The sequence below is a fragment of the Lepidochelys olivacea genome (assembly GCF_965140295.1).
Source record: "Lepidochelys olivacea isolate rLepOli2 genome assembly, chromosome: 11".
NCBI lineage: Eukaryota > Metazoa > Chordata > Testudines > Cheloniidae > Lepidochelys > Lepidochelys olivacea.
This window is the reverse complement of record NC_140421.1, coordinates 40,662,721-40,687,763: the sequence shown is the minus strand read 5'-3', so window position 1 is coordinate 40,687,763 and position 25,043 is coordinate 40,662,721. Positions and strand designations below refer to the sequence as shown.

Below are 25,043 nucleotides of genomic sequence, written 5' to 3'. Positions count from 1 at the left end.
GCTCAGTTGCAAAGGATTCTAGAGTCACAAAGGCATGAGCTGCACAGGAGTTTATCTAATTAACTGGCAGGAACCCTGCAGCCAGGGTTGAAAGACAGTTTGGGACTGGTCTGTTGGTGGGTAATTCATAATACTGTGGTTCCACTGCTAATTTGGAGCTGCCCCACCTGCAGCTTTCCTTAAAGCCACTTCCTCCCAGTTCTGTATCTAAGCATGGAACAGCCGTTTTAAAACTAAACTATTTAGAAGATGGGGAGGGATGATCGGACAAAAACCCCAAACCAGTAAAGTGGGGCAAGTCAAAGTAGTGATGTAATTGTATTTAGCAAAATTCACAAATTTGGAAAAAAAAAAAGATTCCTTTTGCCATTACACCATTCCATTTCTGTTGCATCTATTCTATAGCTTTTGGGAACATTGTTCTAGAGGAAAATGTTTCCGTCAGCCTCTAGAAATAATGGGCAATGAAACATTATTTAGAGGAATACAGCAAATTTCTGGTTATGTTAATGGGTTTTAACAACTCAATTTATTAACTTAAGAAATAAGTTAAGAAATTTCTTTACTCAAAATGAATAGTTTAACAAAATTGCCTACTACCTCTGAAAGCCTCCAAATCTACAACAAAATATAGGAAATCAAGTTACATATTTTCAGCATTTAAAAAGAATTTATTCTGCCTTTATTGTATGTTCTTTAAACAGAGATGGAGCCTTTGATACACTTATTATTTCTACATGTTTATCTAAGTTTTCATTTAAATATTAAATATTTATCCATTCAAATGTAATGTCCCATAGACATACAAGAGGTCTGCACTCGGCTCTCCCCTTACACCACTATGTAGTTTTCATATGTAAAATATGGGTACACTTTTTTTATTTAGGTCTCAGTATTTTCAAAGACTTCATAAAAATCAGAAGTTCAAATAAATCAGAGTATCCAGAACAAGTTAAGGGAAGAAGCAGAGCTCCTAAGCAACTCCACAGCTCCGCTCCTGCAGTTTAAACACTCCGTAAGGAGCTTACCTTCAATCTTCAGTTCTGTAGCAGCTTAGAATCTGCCTTTTAGCAGTTTTCCCCTACATTTTCGTATTCTATTATATATCCAATTAAAACATATTTTATTTGTATAAACACACTGTTCCTCCTAGTCAAGTCTTATGCCAAAATACTAATGGTACCGTATCAAAGCATTCTAGGAAAGAAAAGTATTTTTCTAAAACCATAGTAAGCTAGGAAATGTTTCATTTCCAAATGCACTCCAGAAATATGCTGCATGTAGACCAGGAGGTGTGTGTTAGAAACTTGAAGAGCAGAGCACCTGTGTTTGTGAAAACTTTTGAATACTAAGCACTAGATTTGATTAGATTAGGCCTGAGTATACCTGTACAAATTTTAAAATACCTTATTTATTTTCAGTTTCTGTTGAGCCTCTGTCACCATTTCTTGATTGAATCCTTGCATTAACTTCTCTGAGGAAAAGCAAGGCAGATCTTGGCAGAGCTTCACAAGTACAAAGTCTCTGAGTTTCACATAGTTTTCAGATGGATCTTCAGCTGGAAAGAATATAGAACTATACAGTAACTATGAACTTTCTGTAATCTGTTCTTTCTTCAAGCATCTAATTATCTGATACTTTGGGAAACTTATTAAAAGTAAGGACAGACAACATCCTTAAAACACAGAAACAAAAGTATACATAACTGTACTTCATTATTCACCCATATTTTGGGTACTGCCATAATATAAACAAACCTAAATAAGACAAGTTTAAAAAAGATCACAGTGGGCCACAAATTCTTAAAATGTATCTAAAAGACCTAACACACAATGTCCTTACACATTCAGCTACTGTCCAACATAAATTCTCAGTTTCTTTTTTGTTGGTTAAGACTAATTTTATATCTAACTCTCCTTCTATCCCACAGAACCTATATTGTATGAGTTCAGTGGGTGATTTTTCTTATAAAATCTGTTGTAATATGTAAGGCACTAAAAGGTGGGTTGGACCAAATATTAACCTCTGTTCTTCCTCGCTTTAAATTCAGTGGCTTCTGCCTTCCAATGCCTGGAGTATGCCCATTTTTTGTGATTTAAAGGTGGTTCTTATAGTACAAATCATAAGAATTGGATAACACTGAGTGAAAATAACCTCCAAAATATATTATAAAATGTCAGCTATAGAAAAATAATAAAAGCTGCACGGAGATGAGAACCGTGAAATGGCCAAGACACCCAACAGCCGGTGTAAGGAACGCAGTGTCTGCAGAGACACCGTCGCCCTAACCGCTCGTGGAGCTGGAGTTATGATGTTGGTGTAGTAGGGCACTTACATCGGCAGGACAGAGCTGTAGTGTGTGCACTGACATGATTAGGTTGACGTATGATGCCTTATGTTGACATAACTGTGTAGTTTAGACCAGGCCTCAAGTTGTCAAAAAAAAAAAAAAATTAAAAAGCTCTCTCAACTTTTTAGATATTTATTAATCTACCTAACAACAACAAATATAATCATAACAGCATTGGGTTTGTTTTTATTATACCTCAGGATATGACAGGGTATTCAGGCAACTATCGTGGTATAGACAGGAACACACCTACTCCATTTCAATGAAGGATAGCAAACGGAAAAAACTCCTGTGAGATTCGAATTTAAAAATCACTCACTATTAGTGATATTTTATTTGGAATCTGATAGTCTATCATCACACATGCTTCTCTGTAAGCAAAAGGAGTTAACTCTATTCAAATCCCACTCCTGGTAGCTCTCCAGAGCTGTGAAGGAAACTTAAAAAAGACATGTATCAGCTACAATGCAAACCAGCATGGAGTCATTTGTGCAGACTTATTTCCACCTATGAACTACTCAGCAGGAAACGTTTACAAAACCATTGCAAGCAGCTTTTACTCCCTTACTAAACCTTCATAGACAGATCTCTGACAAAAAGTTTATCTGAAAGAAACACTGGGCTCCCCAGAGCCTGGGAGCTGCTTTTGATCTCTAACCTGTGGAATTCAGTGCTACAGGCAGCCAGATTCACATAATACTTGGATTTTTAAAAGGGTTGGTAAATGTCTGACATTAACACTTGTGATTTAAGGATAATCAGGTGTCATGCTTCAGGGCATAAACTGACCACATAAACAAGGTTAAGACAGAATTTTTCCATCACACATACAGTACTGCACAATTGGCTAGTTATTTTCTTGGCGCAGGAGAGGAGAAGGCTTCTGATCATTACCAGGGAAAGTATATCAACTTGGTGGACTAATGGTCTACACTTGTATGGTGAGCCTTATGAGCCTATCTTGAAAGGAAGGCAAGAGGATATGCACCAGAATTAATTTTGATGAAAAGGAAAAACTGGGGACTGATTTCTGAAAGGACAGTAAAGGTGAAACTGGTGAATTAGAGCAAGACAAAAAGAGGTGGGCAATTCCTCTGTAATGAGCACTGTTGAAGTACATTTAACTGACATGAACTTAGAATCAGGCTTCTGTGACAAACTAAACGTAGGAATGGACTATTCACAAAAAATGCCAAATCCAAGTAAAATATATATGTGCAAACTGAAGACAAGTTAACTGCTTTCAGCTCACTCCAACCAAGCAACAATTTTATAAATCCACATTATCTTGTACTTCTCACTGAGTTTGATGCCCCTTCCTTACCCACCTTGTAACTTTAGATGACATCTAATTTTCATAATTTCCTACCCATCTTACGCCTATCCAGCCCAACTTTTCCCCAGCAGTGGCAATGAGAAATGAATGAAAAGATGATTTTCTCTCCATATACCCTTTAAACTCTGTGTTGAAAACACCATGGTTCCTAGCTGATTATTCCACAGGCCAATTTAAACTCTTTTTTGGAACAGTTTTACTGGGTCAGAACATATACCACACTGTGCACTGAGGGACAGACTGGTCACCTGCCTTTTACATCCTGGTTCCATCTCTTGTTTAACACTATGCTAAACACTTTTTGTCAAATGTTTCATTTGCTTTGCCATAATCAGATTTACTGGATCATATGAAAGGTGTTGTTATATAACTAGAAACCACAGCATTTTACATTAACAGGAAATTAGATATACATTTTATAATGTAAAATATTCCACTTCATTTCACGTAACAGTAAAAAAAAAAAAAAAAAAAAAGTATTTGTGAGTGTTTGTGATGCTTCAGCGAGGTTTCTGTAACTTGTATTGAAGTTCAGAGACCAGATATCCTGTATGTATTAGTTGATAATCCTACAGCACTGTGTAGAAGAAATCAAACATGTCTTATTGTACTTAATGTTTCTCTTTGAATAATTTTTTTAAAATATCACAATTGGATGTTATTTGTACATAGGTAGCACCTAGAGTGGAGTGTTATTCTACTTGACATTGTTCTCACAGTTGTTTATCATACTGTGGACTAATATGTGGGCTCCAGATACAATCTCTCTCCTGTGGTTTCATATGCCAATTCCTTTCCCTGTTATAAGCAGCACATACCTCTTCTTTTTATATTCTTTTTCTTTCTTCTCCATCCTACAATCCCATTAATATTTTTCAGGTATTCATGCAAGGACAACTTCATGCAGATCTTCAGTCAGTCTACTACCCATGCTCCTGGGACATCAGACTGCTGTATATGTTTCCAGTAGTTGAAAGACTCTGGCCCTCACATTAACATGAATATTTTACCATCAGTATATTTTCTGATTTGCTGTTTTGTTTAAAAGGAGCAAGCTCATCAAGGAGTTTGAGAAAGCTCAATCTCTCAAACTCAGCTGTGTACCTCACAATAAAATAGCTAATTAACTGGTAATCCTTTCATGCCAGGGATTTGATTTTCCTGGTGTGCTGTTCTCTGTAAGTACAGGATTTAAAGAGCTGCATTATATGCAGTTCTTCTGTAAAACAGGGTAATATTAACCCTGAAGTAAACTGAAGCTAAATCTTCAAAAGACCATTTAATTCTGACAGATGAATACAAAAGTTAGGCTGCAGGCTAACAGGCAGCAAATGCTCCAAGATTTGTCTAATTGAATTCACATATCTAATAAAATGACCATTCACATACCTGTTATATCAAGCACCATTGGAGAAGACATATAGTATCTATGAACAGTTTCAAAAAGCTGAGCACCATGGCCTTCTCCTTGGAATGGTGGCAATATCAGCATCTGGCTGCAGACAGAAAGGATTTTTTTTTTTTAAATTAAAAAGGGACTCAACAAGGAAACAACACAACTTAAACATTTAAATATGTTGTGTTATGATCAACATTTTATTTAAGGATTAAAGCTAATTCATGGCAATTAGAGGGCTAAAACATGCAACAATTTTTTAAAAAATTGCTAAAATATTCAAAACTGGGTTGAGATTCCACCCTGCTACAGAGGGCAACAATGAAACAAATCAGTGCAAAGCCAGCTAATAATGGGGACTTTTTTTTTTTTAAACAAATCAACACCATTATAAACAAGTATTGGGAACTTCAGCAGTTCCCTCTTCTGAAATAAAAGGGAAGGCACGTGTTATGCTGCCAATTACCTTACACGTGGCCGGGTTTTGTCTGGGTACACATAGTAATTATAGACTGTCATGTAGCCTACGGTCGCAAAGAGCGTAGCTCCATCCTTATTATACTTCTCAAATCTGCAGATAAAACAGAAAGCCAAGCAGGTCAATTACAGTCGCGCTCCCATGCAGTGTCCATTTTCTTTTCCATTCTCCAACTGAATTTTCAATGTCAGCAAGCTACTCTGTGAGGGCCCAATGGGTACACCTGCTATGTTCTGAATGTACAATTCACTTAATTGGTGTGCAGCAACTTGGATAAATCAGGCCTCTTTACAGCAGTTTAGTGCACTTGCCTATTATAAAGATGAATAGGTGGCAAGTAAAAGAAAACACAGGCAAAGCTCATTTTACTGTTTAAGCCTACATTCAGGGTTCTAACTGACAACAGCATTTAATTCAGCTCTATTCTCAAGGTCTCCTAAAGCATAATGGAGAAAAACTCAAGCCTGATAAACAATGATTTTTCTTTCCTGGGAAAAATATCATTATACTGTCCCAATAATTGGCCAGCCACAATTAAAATGCAGGCTTTGTGGAGGTAATAAGTTCCACTGTTGCTTTAGAACTGTACTTACACTAGAAAGTAGTTCCATCTTTCATCATCCACGTCAATAAAGCTAGCAGTTTCAATAAACCACATCAAGAAGGTCTGAAGCCTTTCATGATATTCTCGAAAGCCTGGACATGTCATGTCAGCCTAGGGAAAAAGCCAGGAGAAGTCAGGTGAAACTCATCACCAAGGTCAAAGAGAAAGCCTGCAGAATACAATTAAATACTCCTGTGGGAAAATATTTATAAGCAGAATACTCTGGTTCAACTAGACACATACTGAAAAAAGATTTGGTAAAATAATGATGTTTATACGCTGCAGTTATAACAGATTACTAAAAATACATCACTACAAAAGCAAGCTATAGCTGTCCTAAAGGATCTATTAGACTTTTTCATACCTGATATATCTGATACGTTATGTCTTCTCCTGCCTCCTCATTATGAACTGAATATGTGTGTAGTAACGTTCCAAAGGGCTTAAAATTAACCTCCTTTTCCAGCAAGGACACAAAGTCATCTGTGCTTGTGCAAAACCCAGGAGGGATGATTTTTCTAATTTTGCTTTCTACATCATCTGCCTACAGAATAAAAGAGTGAGAAAGAGAGACAAAAAAATCAAAAGCTAGCATTCCACACACAATATTATGTGGGAAAAACAAATTATTGTAAAAAGTACCCAGATACCAAAAAAAAAAAGTCACTAAGGCCTGTCTAATTTCAGGAGGAGTGCTCAGTACCAGGGTGAAGGAAGGCAATGCCTTTCATTGCTTAACAATAACCCTTCTGGTTGAAGAAGCAGCAGCATTAAAGGGCTCCAAAGGAAGTTTGGTCCAGTCACTGTTTCATGGTAGCTATACTGTATGCCCAAAGGGTAATGATGTGAAACGGGGAAAGACTGGAAGTGTTGGGGGGATAGTCCTCAAAGCTGTCAACTAGTAAGGGTTTTTTTTGATAGGCCAATTTTGAACATTTACTCCGTTAAGAGAGAAGATACTGTGTTGATAAACACCAATGAAGATGATGGGATAAAAGGGAGGCTGTGAACTCAGAGACGCATAGGAATTCCTGCTTTCCCATTTGCCAGCGTGTGACGGATGTGGTGCAATTACTCTTCAAAGTAAGACGCTGGCTCCACTTACTGTTCCTCAAGACTCTCTTCAGCTGGCAAATCTTTGAAACTGCACTGATTGTGGTGTGCTCTTCCATGATACTGCTTTTTCCAAGCCAAGCAATGGCAGCTAGCAAAAGGCATAGGGGAGGTAACTGAGAAAATGGCAGTCCTAGTAAGAGAGTGTGGCAGCTAGCGCTCTTGTTCTCTCTTACACACACACACACTTGAAATGCATGCCTAAAGCACCAACCACAATAAACATTACAAATGCAAAGAAGGAGAGCCTACCTCCTAACCAAAATATTCTTTGAAAATTGAATTTGAGACAAAATGATATTACACAGAAATGTAACAGGACAATTTTCAACAACTTGGATTTGTAACCTCAAAATGGGGGAAGGGAAGAGACATGAGTCTTCAGAGCAAATTTTAATTCAGAGATTAAAATTACCTTTGTTAAATGACCACAGTGAATGTTAGAGGCTATCAGCTGAGCAGACTTCATAATCCTTTTCAAACTCCCAAAGACCACTTGATTGAATACATTTACTACTTCTCTTTAACCATGAATATTTGATGAAGTTTCACAATAACGTATTACTGCTTCTCACCAGGCAATAAAACTTAATGAATTGGTCTCAACTTAACAAAAACCTAACCCCTCAATACAACCCCTAAAAGCCTGACATTACATTCAACAAAATGAGCTTACATTCTATTCAACCTTTCCTCTGAACAATGAGCCCAGGTTTTTACTTAATGGAGTTTGCCATGAGTTCAGCTGTAATGTTTGTATTGTATCTATTTCCACAAGGACTGACACAAGAACACTGTGTTAACTTACTAAGCAGCTCTTTCACACCGTTTACATGCATGATGGGTATTAGTTCTAAACCAAGACCCTTGCTACTTAGCATTCAAAACAGGGAAATTAAGATGCTTAGGACAAAATACACTACAAAAGGCTAATACAACATGCTACTAATTCCTGTCCTTTCAACCACAGTCCCCTAAGTAGAAGTAATGCACCTGCAAATGAATAGCACTTTATCATCATTCAGTTAGATTTTTAGGACAGAAAACCATGGATGGAGTTCAGCACAAACAAGTTTTATTCTCAATGGTTTGGTACTACCAACATTTATATTTAACTTGCTTTATATCTATAAAAAGAGCTATTAACTGGTTAAGATATAGCTCTACAATACTTTGTCTAAGAGCCTATTTTAAATCCATACATCAGTCTTTGCATCCATTTCATTCTCAAGACAAAGAAGGTGCATTTACTAGAACCTTTTCTGTTCTCTCTAAAGCAGTATTTGATAAATATTTTTTTCCCTGGAACCATTAATTCAACTGAATAATGGATCAGGCAAAACAAAAATTATGCATTTTTTAAAGATCAACGCAATGTAGTTACTAACGAAAGAACAATACAACAGAGTGAATGTGTGTATTAACATTAACATTATTTTTCACAACCTATTTATCTAGCCATAAAATGGTAGTCATGCCTTGTGAACTATTATATGTATTAAAGTACTTATGCTTGCGCAAACTGACAAAATTGAAGAAAACGGCAAATCAACATTTACCATAAAATTTATTTTGTCTTTCTGGAAAAATACCACAAAATAGAAACGCAATCATCCATTCAGTGAATGCTTACAGTAACTCCTCACAGTATACATACAGAAAATCTAGAAATAGGAGAAATTATGTTCAGTATGATCCATTAGTTATTTGATTCATTGTGCTTAAACATGTATATTTGAGAGTGTGAATTCCCTCCCGTGTACTCCACAGAACAGCAGCAGCAAACTCTCTCATGTGGCTAGGCTAGTGGTGGTGGTGAGAACATTGCAACTCTTTCCCCTACTGAAATTAAGAAGATACACCAAGCTGTTTGAATATGATCAACACTTCCTATGGGAGCCCTCATTAGCTACTGCCATAGTGGGGAAAAAGCTACAGAAAAATCTAAAGCAACCTCTGCATAACAAAAGATTTACAGTCATGGCTAGAAAAGCTTTATTTTGTTTGCAGAAGACAGAATTGGTAATTCTTTATAAAAAGTTGTATTCCTCACACTGCTTAGGAGTTTGCGAGGTTACCTCTTACAAGGAAAAACCCAGAATCCTCAATTTGGGGAAGTGGTAGATGTATAAAGTCCTGATTTTCAACTACTTTGTTTTACTATATTTGAATATGAACTGCCTGAAAGCACAGGTATAATCACATCTGGGATTTTGGTTCTAGAACATGGCTAGTACCACATGGCTACTACCAAATGGCTAGTAATTTAAATCTGCACATATATTTTACTAATTTTTGTATTCATTTATGGCAGCACCCATATTCAAGAACTTAAATAATCATTTCCCCCTTGTCATGGACTGCCCTTTGCTTCCTTAATTTCAGGGTAGAAGTCAGCTCCCTGAAATCCTTCCATTTGACACTATCCCACCAGACTTCTAACTCCTATAAATGTGTGCAACGTTAAAAAAAAACCCAAAACACACCTTTGAAAAATATCCAGAAAAACTGAAAAAATCCCAGAATTTTCTGTAAATTTTAGTTTTCCTCCTGCCCTTACTCATGACTAAGCTTTTAGCATGCATTCTTCTTGAAGACCAAGAACATTACGTGGAAGGGAAATAAGGATCAAATCCTTATACCTACTGCTACACTTAACAGAGATATGAACAATTAGATAACTCTAGAACTATTCCAGAACACGTGATGGAACTCAAGTGCCCGTTCTTAGTCAGTCCAGGAGCACATCAGCCTTAGTGACAGTGAAAGTGATCAACAGTTACAAACAAGGACCAAGCAAAGTGCATGATGTGACTCTTCAACAGGGATTATTCCCAAATATTTATCTTAATTTATCTGTCCCCAGAGATTTTGAATGACCACATACGTCAATTTTAATCAGCTATTGCAAAAATGATTACCCGATGAATCAGTATCTCTCTGGGTTTGTTTAAACAAATTCTGCAAATGCATGATAATGGTGGACTCTGCCTTTGACAGATCTCCATCTTTATATCATTCTCCCAATCTCAATGACAGTTCAGCCAACTAATATAGTAATTATAAAAATCTGCCTGCTACATCTTGTATAACAGACAAAATCAAGGGTAAGTATTCAATAAACAAGAGTGAGACAATGAAATAACCTATGCACAGCCACACAGAAAAGCTGTTGAACCTGGTGCTGTTACCTACATAGGCATCACCTGCAGTCTGTATGCTGCCACATAAGAAATGCCATGTGCACTTAATTTCAAATTGATGATGGGGAATTAGGAATGGACTAGTGAACTAAACCCTACTTTTATTAGGAGATATGCCAAATTGATGTTGGATTTCTCCTTGTGTATTAAAACTTTACCTTAATTAGTAACCTTATTCTCTTATTTTCTGTGGTGGAGGTGATTTATGGAGAAGTGCTTAGTTGTATTGACGGGTAGTTGCTAATATGAAGTTCCTTTATGTGGCTTGCATGCCACTATTAAGTAGCTTCTTATAAACAGGATTATACTTTTGTTTAGATACATAAAATGTAGCTCCTGCTTTAGAAATGATTTGTATTAGTTTTGATGAGGGAGTATATGAAGAAGCGATCTGAGGTAGTGTAATTAAATAACATGCCAGATGTTAAGTTACACACACTTTTCATACAATTTCTTTATTAAAAGCAAAAGAGAGGTCACAGGCCAGTTGCACTGGCACAACAAGGTAACATTTACAGTACAAAGAGCAAAAGTTGTCTAAGAGGCTACAATGCCTCATTTAGATTCCATGTAAAAGAGTGCAATATCTAGGGAATGGCAGTGAGCAAGCAGTAGAGCAGAAGGAAGTCCAATAGGTAATACTGTTCCGATTTAAACTGTGGAATGGGGGGAGAAAGAGAAGAGAAAGTGTTTTTTTCTAATCTCTCTTTGAAAAACAAGCTAAATTCTGCCCACTTGTAATGCCAAAATGAAGTACTACTCAGAGTGGGCGTTTTCTTTCACATCCTCCTTGTCCTTCACCAACTCACTGTATGGTGCCAGAGTGATATCCAGAAGTCCACTGGGCTTGGTAGAGTCCTGAGAATTTGGCCCAGTTTGTCATTAAAAAGGTAATATTTCCTCTGAGTCAGACAGACTTCTTATTCTGAACCTGGAGATCTTTCTGAAGCACTGCTTGCTGCTCCAAGTGATGTATGTCCCCAGTCAGCTGTTTGGACACCTAGTCATACACTGAAGTACTGTGTATAGTAAAGCACAACTGGCACTAGGTCTCCCCCTCTCTGAATCGTGATAGTGCTTGGAGGTCCCAGCCCCATTGTGCCAGACAGTATACAGAAAAATCAAGAAGATGGTCACTGCTCCAAACATTTTATAATTTAAGTAGATGGCTGCCTGCACATCTGTTTCAGCCCAGCTGGCACCATGCTCATAGGAAGGCCTCCTCTAAGGTAAATATAAATAATTAAGTTTGTGTCTGAAAGCAGCACACAAATGAGCTCAATTGTGTGCACAGTACTATTTGTACAGGTAAATGTCTTCCAGTCAATTTGATCCAGGTACAGTAGAATGCAGGAAGTAGATCTAAACAGTGACTGGTATGATGGCGAAAGGAGGAATATTTTTTCTACTAGGGCTATAATGTACATGTGGTATGTTGCAGTCATGCAAAGGTAAGAACAAGCTATCTGCCGCATCTCTCTCATGCGGACAAGGTGCATGAGTATTTCACAGTAGAAAAGGGTGTGCTTTCATAGTGGATAACGACACCTCTAGCTGATTAAAGATTGTTCCTTCAGGCTCTGAATGAGTCCTGATCAGTCTTCCTCTGCCAGAAAGATGGTAGATATCACCATGGGGATTTGAGAGAAAGTCGAGAGCTTTGAATGAGCAAAAAAGTTGGAGGATCGCAGGGAGTACAAAGGTGAACAAGGACTCTCCCATCGTGAATAGAGAGGGAAGGAAGCTGTGTTGGCGGTGGTATATGAATCAGGATGCTCATGGAAGTTTGCTATGGTGTTCTACACCTCGCTCTCCATTTTACCACAGCTCTGAAATTACATTGTTGAGAAGGGCTGAACCCATTCAACTGTGTCATCTAGATAATCCTGATTTTGGAGACTGCCATTTCTCATCTCTTTTCAGCTCTAGAAAACTAACAAGATTACAAAGCATGACCTTTAGGTGTCTTGATCTGTTGCCTTAGTCTTGATACCATTTTAATCATAGGGTAAATGATTGAATATGCCTTCGTGCAACTTTAGAGAAGAAATGGCAAATCCCCCACCAAAAAAATTCATTCAATTTTTCTCTTTAGAAAAATTAAATGCGTCTTTTCTTGAACATATTTAAATTTTCTCCACTTTTGAAATGGGGAACTTTAAACTCAGTTTGAAATCATAGAAAGGAAGGCTACTTACTGGTAAAAATATTTCTAAATGGTAAACCTTGTTTTCAAGCTCAGTACAATGAGAAGTCAATACAAATGCATAGCTATTTTTCACTCTATGCAGTATTATAAAGATTCAGCAATAACCAAATCAATAGCACTTTTGCAAAGAAATCAATACAAACTTTTTCTTCCTTGTAACCAAGTAATAACCAAACAATGGTGAATTTTCTTAATCCATCAGGAACCACCAGCAAGATCTTAGTCTTTTTCTAAACAACTAGGTAGACTCTTATTCAAATATTTAATATCTAGTTGTATAAACATGACTAAAAACTTCATTATTAATATTCTATGTCTATGGTATACTTTAGCCTACTGAAGGGAAAAGCAGGACTATCAAAAGTTGACTGTTCAGCTTCAGTTTTCATATCTGAATAATTCAGCTAAAAGGCTTTATAAATGGATTCAAAAACTGAGGTTAGCTCACAAAAAGAAGTCAACCTGATAATGAATTATATGTGGGATGGAAAAATTAGTCTACTAAATTTTTAAAAGGATATAATCAGAAGGGAAAGATACCTTCCTATAAAAATGTTTCGTAAGCACAGGAAGTGTGTGTAGTAAAATATAAATACTGACAATATCCCTTTAAAATGAGATCAGAGAGTAACCGATACATAACTGGGATAGGAAACTAGGATAGCTCTATTTCTAAAACAAAATTCTGTATCGGTTGCTTTCTGCACCTCCCATTTAAAAAGATATTCTTAAATATTCCTATTTTACCATACACATTTTATTTACAAGAACCTCTTTACGGTCTAATGGGATTATTTTAAATCTGGAAAACTCAACACCACCTATCTTCTAATTAACATGAAATTTCAGCCTTACTTTATTTTTGAACACTAGGCTTGATGTCAGCTCATCTCTGGAAACAGCTTGCATTAATTTGACTACTGTAGTCAGAGGATGCACAAGGGCACAACACACAGGTGGGTTCAATGCTTTTTCTTCTTTTTTTAAATTAGCTACAGTATGAAGAGAATATATTTTTAAAAACTGATAGTCTAACTATGAAGTAGATAAGTGCGGGGCCTAAACCTTTTGATTATGGCCCTTTTAAGAATTTTGAATATTCTACAAAGATTTGAACATGTAAGTTTGACTCTGACTTTACCTCCACACAGTCAAAGTTTTCATTAACTTTAGATGTATACTGGATGCGGAAAAGTGTTGACAGGTTACCAGCATTGTAGTACAAAAGGATCTTCAGACCCTTGTAACCGAAGGCAACTTCACTGGGGGAGGAAAAAAAAATAAAGCAATCAGGAACCCTAGACTCTACTAAACAATCATCACAGTAAACTGTAATCTGTATAAAGCTTTGAAATTCATGTCTACTTTCCAAGTTAAGTGTACAAACCTGCTCATATATAAAAAGAGAAATAGAATTGCCATATACTACATCAGAATATATACAATGAAGGTAACTCCTTACAATATTTTATCATGAATATACCATTCATATTCCTTCATCTGTCAATATGAAACAAAGAACTCAAGTGACTAGTTATCTGTGGAATTTATCATAAAGGAATAAAGACAACTCATAAAAAGAGTCTTAGACCACGCACACATCCCCGACCTTAAAGGACAATGTATACACGCGTAAAACAACCTCTATTTCAAAGGTCAAGAAGTTAAGAGACATGATACAACTATGCATTCCATTTATTTTATAAGATCTTTTAGAAATAAATTTTTAAATCAATCACTTGTAATTTAACCTTTTAATACAGACAGATACGGAGGCAGATTGCATTTACTGGGATCCTTGTTTCAGAATGTGGATTTTATATTCAGGTAGACTACTGCAAATGACACTTGCGTATTTAAAAAAAATAATAATAATTTTATAGCAACCTCAAGTAGGTTCTCTTTTGGTTGATGGTTCTGATGAAACATACCAGACTTAGGACAGAACTGAAGGAAATGCAGGGAAGTCTAATACTGAAAACAGAAATGGGGTTGGTTATGTGAAAGGGAGGGAAGGAAGCGAAGAGGTTTTTGAGCCTTCTACTACCTATTCAAGGAATAGAACATACCCAGAAGATCACTGGCACAAGGTCTATGAGAATTTCTATTCATGAATAGAGAAATACACTTTGTTTCTGGAAAACAGTTCTACTTACAGTGGCACAAGTGTTACTGGATTACTTACAAACCAATATTGACAGTTTTTATTTTCCCATGTTTATTTAGGAAAAAGTGACATTTCATTCATATTTTCCCTGAAAGGTAACAGGCCTTCAAAATTGATAGCAGCAGTTTTGGAAATAATATTTCTAGTGCAAGGGAATCACTTTAAATGGACAGATTGGAAAGTTCTCATAACAGCATTGAGAAGTGAGATTGTTAGTAATAAACTGAAATAGTTAATAGTTGTAAAGTTGATAACTTATTATGGTTGGTTAATGTATAGAGACCATTTCAAAATCTGATCTTTTTAAGGATGCTCTTTAAGGAATCTCAGAAATTAGAAAAGAAAAATCCTTACTACATCTAGTACACCACTATGTCAATACAGGATTATTACACATAATACATTTTTATTTATAATGGACAGACTGGTAATCAGTACTGTATTAAAAATGAGTGAAATCCTGGCCCTATTGAAGCAAATAACAAAACTCCTGCTGACTCTTTTGGGGCTAAAAATTCATCTAATGCAGAAGTTTTATTTTTAAACTGAAATATACAGACACGCATTAGGACACAGACTACGGTTTCTATATTTTGTGTAGGTATAAATTGACATACAGTAGATTCCACTTAATAGCAGCCTAGATATTTACAACTTCTGGTTAATAGTAACATTTTGCCAGAAACCAATCCCATCCCACTGACTAATTTTAATGGGATTTGGATTATTGGACAATTATTATGCCACTTATTAAAACAATATTTTTGGAAGAAAGGCCCAAGTTGCAGACAGGTTTGCAAGAGTGAAGCCAGGGAAGGAAGTGCTGGGACATGCCTTCCTTGTTTGCAGCCCCACTAAGCTGGCTGAAGCCGGTGCTCAGCCTGTCCCACTGTTTCTTTCTGGGGCAGCAACCTTGCAAAATCTGCCTGCACATAGGAACTGCAGAGGAGGTAAGGTACTGCAGGCTGAGAGGGGAGGCTATGGCCAGGGCAGTAGCAGCAAGGAGAGGCTACAGCCCAGATACCAGAGCTGCATGGTACCACTCCCCATGCTCTTTGGGCTGTACCCTGCCTGGGGACTGCACCCAGGGAAGAAAGCACTGGGACTTTTCGAGCCCTGACCTCTGGAATGCAGGGAGAAGTACCATGTGGCTCCATGTCCCTCCAGAACCCTCACAGATAGCCCAGACATCTGAGCTACAGCCCCACACCCCACAGGCAGGTTTTTCAGGACTGCAGCCAGGGAAGCCAGATCCCAGTGCTTCATTCTCTGACTGCAGCCTCACAAACCTGCTTTCCACTTATCAGCAATTAACAGATAATGGGAACTTTTTCCTAGCAACCCAGCAGTAGCTAATAAGGGGAATCTACTGTATTTGAGAAAATACTCTCCTGAATTTTAACAGTCCATGTGTTAAAAGGAGGGATCTGGATTGAAACTAAAACCTAATGTGTACAGATGTGATTTAAAAAAAAAAAAAAGATTAAGAAACTAAAATGTAGTTAGCTAGCAGTGGTACACAAGTACCTATATGAGTTTGGCACACACTAATGTGGAAGTCACCTAATAGGATTTGGAACTGTTCTATGAACAGAATTCCCTTTGAAGTAAATGGCAATTTTGATTGCATTCTTCAACAATCTGACAAAATTTCTACAAAAAAAAAAGTGACTACAGTCCCAAACTGTCAGATGACCATTGAGGTATCTTTCTTACCACATCAAGACATTTAAGTATTTTCTTGTATGATTTTAAAAAGTGATTTAAAAAAAATACATTTCCTATTTTCTAAAACTAGAACAAAAATGACCTCTTCCTTCAAGTCCTATTCATTTGTCCTGACATTTGATTAGATAACTTACTCATCCCCGAACACTTGATGGCTGTATTCTGGATTAAATGTTGTGCTGTCATCTTCCAGATCCTCAGGAAAACGAACTGAAAAGAAAATGGGCATAATTTTACTGTAAGCAACAAGGAACCGTGATTTGTCAACGCAATTTTTTTTGTAATTTGTTTTAAAATACTGTAGATGCCACACCAGTTTAACACCCATTTTCTCATTGTGGTCAGACAACTTTATTTGCCGTGGTGCACAAGAAAAATTCTAACAGTTCTGAGAATTCTTTGTGGTTCTGTTCATAATTTAAAAATATCTACAGGCAGGGTGGATAAAAAAAAAATCAATGATTTAAAAAAAAAACTGGATTTTTTTCAATCGGATTTTTTAATTTAAATTGGATTATTTTGATAAAATGCTTTTTGAGGACAAACCTATCTAAAAATAGTTTTAATTAAAATATCTTTGAGCTATAATGTATCTCATCATGGAATAGGGATTATAAATTTTAATTCAATAGTATGAGACAATATATTCATGTAACGGTTGAGATAAGTTTTGTAAATGAGTTCCAATAGTTCATGGATTAAGGATCCAATCTTATGGAGTTCCAGGGGCTTCTGTATAGATTATTTAGGATAATCTTGCCATCTACTCAATGGGACTCAGTGCTCAATCTAGAAGATACCATCAGAGATGCTTAGTTTTGCAGTTATCACACTGTGGATTTGGGGCTCCAGAAATAGACAGACAAAAAAATAAGTAGAGAGGTTAGAAATAACAGACCTCAACCCTATTGTCCCCCCACAAATTTGTGTACACAGTCAATCCCTTACCTCTCTCTAAAAGTGCGAAGTTTCAAAAAGTTCAGTGAAGAGAAGATTGCTGGGAATGGAATAGATCCGGAGAAGTCCGGAGATAAATGTGAAAAGGGAGGGACAGGCAATAGAAACAAAAATTAAACTGAGCAGCATATTCCAGAAGTGTTGAGGTCTTTCTGAGTGTAGTCTTCACTGATTTGAGATCTACCATACCGTTCTCTCACTAGAAGGGAAAACATATAATGGCAGCAGGCCATAAGAGACCCAGTTTGGGAATATTTTAACAAAGTTCCTCTACCTGCAAAATGCAAACACTGCCAACAAAGAAATGCAAGGCCTGGTCGCCCACATGAAACAAACGTCATGAGAAGTGTTCCTTCTCAGGAGGAAGCTGTGTTGAAGATGATGAAAGGAACATGTCTGAACATACAGGATCTTCAGGTTGGTAAACTTTTTTATTTCATACTTCTTTCTTAAGGACTGGCAGTCTTCCTTCTGGACTATTTTTGAATTCTCACGTTTGAGCAAAAAAATATAGTTGTTACTCTATGGTACTATCATTTTAGATGCAGTTGTGATACAAAATAAATAGCTGAAATAGACATATCTTCCTTTTACAATTTCACCTTTGAAGTAGTACAGAGTGTCAGTGAATGCAATGAGTAATACTAAATGAGCAGTACAGTTATTATCACCAAATAACTGCATTGACTTATTTTGTTTAGGAGAATCCATCCTCAACAAACAGGATTCTGAAGACTATCCACCTTCAAGATCACCATCATTTTCTATAGTTTCAGAGTTATCTCCAATTATAGTGTTTCAGTCACATCATGTATGTCACATAGCCACAGTATATATCACCTGTGGCAAAAAGGAAAAAAAAAATGTCCATCATCCAGAAACAACCATAGATAAGTTTGTGATAAGAACCAGCAGATTGCCCAGTTTGTTTATGCAACAAGCTCTCCTTTCTGTATGACAGAGAACCTACACGTCATTAACATGGTTCAGTCATTAAGACCAGGATACAGTCCACACAACAGAGCAGATGGTGCAGGCAAATTGCTGGATAATGTGTATGAAAAAGAAATTGAGCAGTGTACAAAAGGTCTAGAGGGTGAAATTGTTAACCTGAGTCTTGATGGGTGGAGCAACGTCCACAATGATCCTGTTGTACGTACTTGTGTGGCAACAGAAGAAGGGAATGTCTTCCTTACAGAAACAATTGATACATCAGGAAATGCAGACAGACAGCAGAATACTTACAAGTAGCAGCAGTAAAAGCTATAACAAACTGGGGGGGAAAAAAAAGATTTAAATGTCTAGTACACAGCTTGGTCACAGACAATGCTGAAAACGTATCCAACATGAGAAGAAATTTAGAAGAGAGTCCCAAGCTAACATATAGTTGCAGTGCTCACTTGATGCCCCTCCTAGCCAAAGACTTCAGTGTTCCAGAAATAAAGGCTAATGTTGTTGAAATTGCAAAATAATTCCAAAATAACCACTTTGCAGCAGCTGCTCTGAAAAAAGTGGGAGGAACCAAGCTAACTCTCCCACAAGACATGCAAAACTCAATAGTGTTTTCAGCACTATATCAAGAACTGGCCTAATCTGATGACAGTTTGTGAAGAAAATCATGACAAAATAGATGGCACTGTCACAGGCAAAGTTCTCAACATTGGTCTTCAGAGAAATGTTGAACACATCCTGAGTAACCTGAAGCCTATTTCTGTAGCCTTGAACAAAATGCAGGGAAATTGCTGATGGTGTTGAAATTTGGAAGGAACCGAGTGAGATCTTAAAAAGAGAAATATGCAATGACAGAGTTAAATTACAAGCATTAAACAAACGAATGGGACAAGCACTATCTCTAGCTCATTTTCTTGCAAATATTCTCAATACTCGATACCAGGGTCAAACCTTAACTGCTGAAGAAGAGGAGTTGGCGGCTCTGACATGGACATCCAGTAATCATCCCTCCATAATGCCAACTACAATAAACTTCAGAGCTGAGGGTGAACCATTCAAGACATATATGTTTGCTGATGATGTTTTAAAGAAAGTCACACCAGTGACCTAGTGGAAGTACTTAAGCACTTGGATTCGGAGACTGCTGAAGTGATAATCTCACTTTTAACAGCAGTAGCTTCTTCTGCCAGTATAGAAAGAATATTCATTCCAAACTGAAAAATTGTTTGGGACCTGAAAAAGCAGGAAAGCTTGTTTTTCTTTTCCAGATTACGAACAAACAGGAAAATGAAGGTGAAGACAACTGAGTTAACTGCAGAAGCCAGTATTTTAAGTTTCTCATGTTGACCTGGCTGACAAAGCCAATTTTTTTTTTTAATATTTCATTTAACTATTTTAGTTAAACAATTTTAACAAAAACAAATCTGATTTTAAAAAACTTGAATGTTTAACTAAATTCAAAATCATAGGCTTGTTTTGTTAAAATATTATATGTTTTAAGTGTCTGTCTGGTGATGTTCTTATCCTAATACAGCATGGCAAGAAAATCCTCCAAATTATTACTGATTAACCTGTTGAATTAGAGATGGTTCACCTCCCAATGACTTCATAAATATCTGCTTCAATTACCTTTAGTAAATGAAATAACCAAACAATGATTCATTTTCTGACATAGCTGTAAAACTAATCTGAAAAGTTTTCAAAATAAATCACTTAAAAAATGTATAGTGTGTACCTTCTAAAAATGAAACTTACATCTGAGTTGTGAAGAATATGTATTAACGTTATAACAACCAACAAGAATGCACTTTTATCTAGAAATCTTCCTGACTAGCGATTTAAATCAAATCCACCCTGTCTACAGGCAAGCTGTAACACCATTAAAGCTGGAAAGAAGAAGTTAGTTTACACAACCATTTGTTTGTAGTATATTTTCATAAGGGCAATATTCAGAAGATTTTTTCATCTAGTGGTAGTTCTAGAATGCTAGTAAACCTTGCTAATGCTACACTAACAATTTCCCAGGAGGCCTGTTATTCACTGATTTCCTACCCCGCAACAATTAGCAAGCAAAGACAATACAAAACAAGGACACCACATTAAAATATGAACAATGCACATTTCGTATCATTTGTAGTTTAGTTGTATTTATGCTTCATACTGTCCATGAGAAAAGAAATCTTTGCACTGTGAATCTTCACTACATCTGCTTTTACATTTTTATTAAGAGCAGCACAATCACTGCTTTGCATAGATAAGTTTTGCAGGTCACCAATGTTCTGTAGTACCAAAGTACACACAATCAAAATTATACCTCTAGGTTTTTACTGTACTTTCAGGACATATGGTTAAGTGACAAAGTTTCATTTTCATCCGTTAATAGTGTTATGCATTCAAAATAAATCTGTTATTTAAAATGTTTAACAAATTGAGATCTCTACTGAGAAATTGATATATTTTCAAACTTATGTATGTAATCATTAAAATAGAACATCACTGTGGTCACTATATAAAATTACAGACGGGGGCAATCCCATAGAAGCCAAATCAATCTACCGATCTCTTTGCACATATAAGCATATATGTAACATTGCTCCCCCACTCTGTCAGTCTTCTCTGTACTTGTGAATAAGCAAAGTATACAGTCAGTTACAGGTGATTCAAATAATGCAGCAAGGAGTAGAGAGATCCTGTTATGTGCTAGGTCTAATGCTTCTATCACTTAATGACATGAAAACCAGAACACACATGTAAGCAAAAAAATTGCACCAGTCCTGAGACTATTTTAACTGATTATACTGACTTTGTTAATCTCAATAAACAGGTTACTTATTTATTTTTCAGCAATATAAAAATGTTCACCATAGATGCATCTACACAAATGCAATAGCTTACTAAAGCTGTGTTTTATTCACACTGTGGAGTAATTGCAGTTACTCTATAGTTAAGGTTACAACAGTGTTTCCACCATAAGCCTGCTTCGCCTTAATATTAGTAGGCGAAGTCTAAGGTTGAGGTAGAATTTTTCTGGAAAATTGTGAATGATTAGGATAAGGGGCTTCTGATTTTCAACACCTCAAAAACAATAGTCTTTTCAGAGTTCTAGAAGTCAACACATTTTGCATCACTTTACTGCCCCCTTTTTAGACATTTAACAATATCTTCTATGATGGAAAAACATGTAATAGGGCATAATGTGAAAAGCTAGCAATTGCAGAAATCATTGTAAAAATACGTTTATATCCAGTGTGTTAAAATATATACTTGTACAGTAAAATATGATAAAGATGTAACTGACGGGAAAAAAATAAGTTCTTGCCTCATCCAATTTCGGATTCCTGTGACTTCCATGGAAGTTCTTTCCTACATTTCTGAAAACTCTACAAGTATCTACTACACTCACATTAAAAAAAATAAAAATCAGTTAAATGAAGTTTTGTAAAAGTATAAAGTGTGCAGTGGTCAATATATGCATTACAATGGCAGTTTGCCTATACCTTTAATTAAGGGGAGGCCGTTCAAGAAATTATAAATTGTATATTTGATTGGTGTATGATAATGAATACACGTTTAGTGTTTACACATGTATGCAATGTTGCAGAGTTAAGCTTGTTATTGGAACCTTCATTTTTGCATTTCCTGCCTGCTGTCAAATATATAACTTTACAGCTGCTTAATGCATCTTTCTACATTTAAAATGAGAAAACTAAGGTGTAAACAAAGAAGGAAGAAATGCAAACGAGGAGTTTCCAGATAGAGAAAGCAGTCCCCGCACCTACAATAGCAAAAAGGGACAGAAAGGCAACCATTGCTAGATTCAGAAAGCAAATACACAGAACTTGCCTGAGGCAAGCCCATGAAGAGTTTTAATAAGACAAAGCACTTTTGAAATGAGTGAGGGTCCATAAAAGGTGATGTACTCCTACTTCTTTGTACACATGCAGGAAAAACAAACTACATTTTCGAGGAGGAGGGAGATGCTGCAAAGACATGCAAGGAATAGAAGTGGTTGATCCTTAGGATCCTCTTCAGTCTCAAGTTGGAAGAGGAGAATAAAACAGAAAAGGAAGACTAGAATATGGAGATATTAATTAATTTTAGGGGGACGATTTGAGATTTTTTCATATTAATGTAATAGCTCATTTAATTGGTAGCCAAAATTCAAATACACCCCATTATTTCCATCCCTTTTGAAAAATGTAAGAGGAAATGACAGATTGTCTCACAACACAAAAGTGAAAATTAAATCCCTGTAAAACATGATATTTTCAAGAAAGTATATGTAAAACAATATTTTTTTAATCTGAGGAAAATGGTTTTACAAATCCAATATTTAAAGCTTTAAACTACTTCAATTAGAACAAAATTTTGGCTTACAAGTTTTTAAATTGAGTTCATATTATGAATTCAATTTTAATTATAGATTAAATCAGCTTATTAAATGCTCATCTTCTCCAAAAGAGAGAGAGAATGAATGTTTCTTTATTGTTTAATTTTTCTACTTTAGAGTAAGCGTTCTCTTTTCTTTCCCACTAACCTGGAGTATTACACATACTCTTGGTCTTCAAAGCAATACTCTCCTACCCTGAAAGTCAAACACTAGTTTGATATTAGCTCTCTTTCAGTATTCTGAAGATTGCTGTTGCTCCTCTTCCAAACTTAGGCCCCCCTCTTAGTACCTTTCAACTATGCAATTCGGTCATATCAGAGGAGCACTTACTCGCAGGTGGAAAAATTTAAAGTTACAAAGATATGGTTTATTCTTCTCCTATTGCAAAAAATTTTATTGACACTGATAGGCTTGTTCAAGTTAAATTATGTTGCATCCACATCCAGCAGAGTTCTAAAGTTCTTTTTTGCATTTTAGATGTTGTTTAGGTAAATTCACTATGGTGAAACCCAGAATTGCAGATATTTTCATTCAGATTTCCCCTCCCCCCAAAAGTTCTCATTAAAAACTCTTAAACCATCGAGAAAGTCAATGAAAATGAGAGAGACTATTTATGGAGTATTTTCTTTCAGACCACAACCAGGATTTCATACTATTTTACTAAGTAGCAAGAATGCAAGATCCCTTTTCTGGAAAAAGTAATTTAAAGAATTAATGGATAGTACAAAATTAATGCATAATTGGATATTTGATACTGTGCAACTGAAAAAATACACAGTTGAGTAATACTAATTTTTTCACTAAATCCACTGAGAGGTCAAAGGTACCCTCAAGAGAGCTGAAATACCAAAGACATGGAAGGAAAGGAAGAACTAGAAGAACAGAACTGCTGTGTCCTTTCCCTCCCAGTATTATCAGCATGTACTGAATGCCACATAAAAATAAGGGATGGGGCAATTTCAGCATATCACTAATTTTAATGTAGGTTTACTGAAGCGCCGAAACCAACTAAAGGATCATTCAACACACATTATGGGGAGGTGGGACTCACTTTTTTTGCATGAGTCCTTCAGTGACTATTTCTATACTGGTGTACTTTATCTCCACTGAGCCAAGGGAACTAGACATTGTTAAACTACACTTATATTTACACTTCATGCAGTGTATGGTGAATAGAAGAAAGTGAACAAACTTTTACTGGACAAACTTTAAATATCAAGCAATGGTTCTAAAATACTTGGTAACATACTGCAGTATCAAATGCAAAGACTTGAAAACAAATTACCTAATTTCAGTTGAATTGCTTCATTTGTATTACACTTGAACTCAGCCAACTTCTTCTCCATAGCACTGAGCCCTGGGAAAAAAAGTTTATGCAAATCATTATTTAAACTACATACTGCCACAATCCAAGGGAACATGTTTAAAACAATAAGGTTCTCATTTAAACTTTACAGAAGAAATAAATACACATCAAAAACACTTCAATTTGTCTCTTTTCATATGTGGGTTCTCATTTTCAAACAGGACGCTTTAGAGATGTAACTAAATGTTATGTAAATCTACAATATATAGAGAGTAATTACACACAGAATTACTCTGTGCATCAGAGTGGCAAGAACCATTTAGAGGGTACAGAAATACCCTAGTTCATATTTTTTGAATAAGGGGCTACCATTTTTTACAATTAAAAAATACAGTCCTCTTAGTAATGCAAACAAGTCAGCTAAAATATTTCTGGTTTTGGGGGTTTGTTTGTTTGTTTTTAAACAATAAAGAGAACTGACATTTTGTAAAAATTAAAAAAAAAAATTCCTGGCAAAGAACTTGTATGTTAAATTTCATCCAGTAGTAAATATGCTACTGGCTGAAATTTAAAATACTGTACAAGTTCTTTGCCAAGAATTATTTTTCCAAAATGTTGTCAAGTTCATTTTGGAACACTGATGTTACAAATAGAAATATTGTGAAGATTTTCCTGACAAGAGTTGCATCAGCAGATACCGAAAAGTATGAAACTTCACATTAAACAGGAACTATTAGCAGCTATGCATTATTTTTTGTTACATTTGTTTTTTATTTAAAAGTTGAGCTGCTAAGGAAGAAAAAATATTTATATTATGTAGCACTAGAAGCTCCAACCAGGATTGGGGCCTGATTA

General features: G+C 36.1%; 2 protein-coding genes across 3 annotated transcripts in view; one reads left to right on the top strand and one right to left on the bottom strand.

Annotated features, from left to right (window-relative positions):
- The window catches only part of LOC311528615 (uncharacterized protein), a 121,738-nt gene extending 117,048 nt beyond the window's left edge, over positions 1-4,690 (top strand). The window contains exon 6 of the mRNA XM_084643852.1: positions 4,566-4,690. Coding sequence (XP_084499978.1) covers positions 4,566-4,656 — 91 coding nt within the window. The 3' untranslated portion in view covers positions 4,657-4,690. The remainder of the gene's footprint in view (positions 1-4,565) is intronic.
- Positions 1-25,043, bottom strand: part of HAT1 (histone acetyltransferase 1) — a 52,189-nt gene that overhangs the window by 11,748 nt on the left and 15,398 nt on the right. For both annotated transcript variants that reach the window (XM_084643839.1, XM_084643838.1), the window contains exons 2-9: positions 24,168-24,239; positions 16,719-16,794; positions 13,831-13,951; positions 6,529-6,708; positions 6,154-6,275; positions 5,549-5,653; positions 5,076-5,182; positions 1,407-1,558 (exon numbers count right to left, since the gene is read on the bottom strand). In XM_084643839.1, the coding sequence (XP_084499965.1) occupies positions 1,407-1,558; positions 5,076-5,182; positions 5,549-5,653; positions 6,154-6,275; positions 6,529-6,708; positions 13,831-13,951; positions 16,719-16,794; positions 24,168-24,228 (924 nt within the window). In that variant the 5' untranslated portion in view covers positions 24,229-24,239. The remainder of the gene's footprint in view (positions 1-1,406; positions 1,559-5,075; positions 5,183-5,548; positions 5,654-6,153; positions 6,276-6,528; positions 6,709-13,830; positions 13,952-16,718; positions 16,795-24,167; positions 24,240-25,043) is intronic.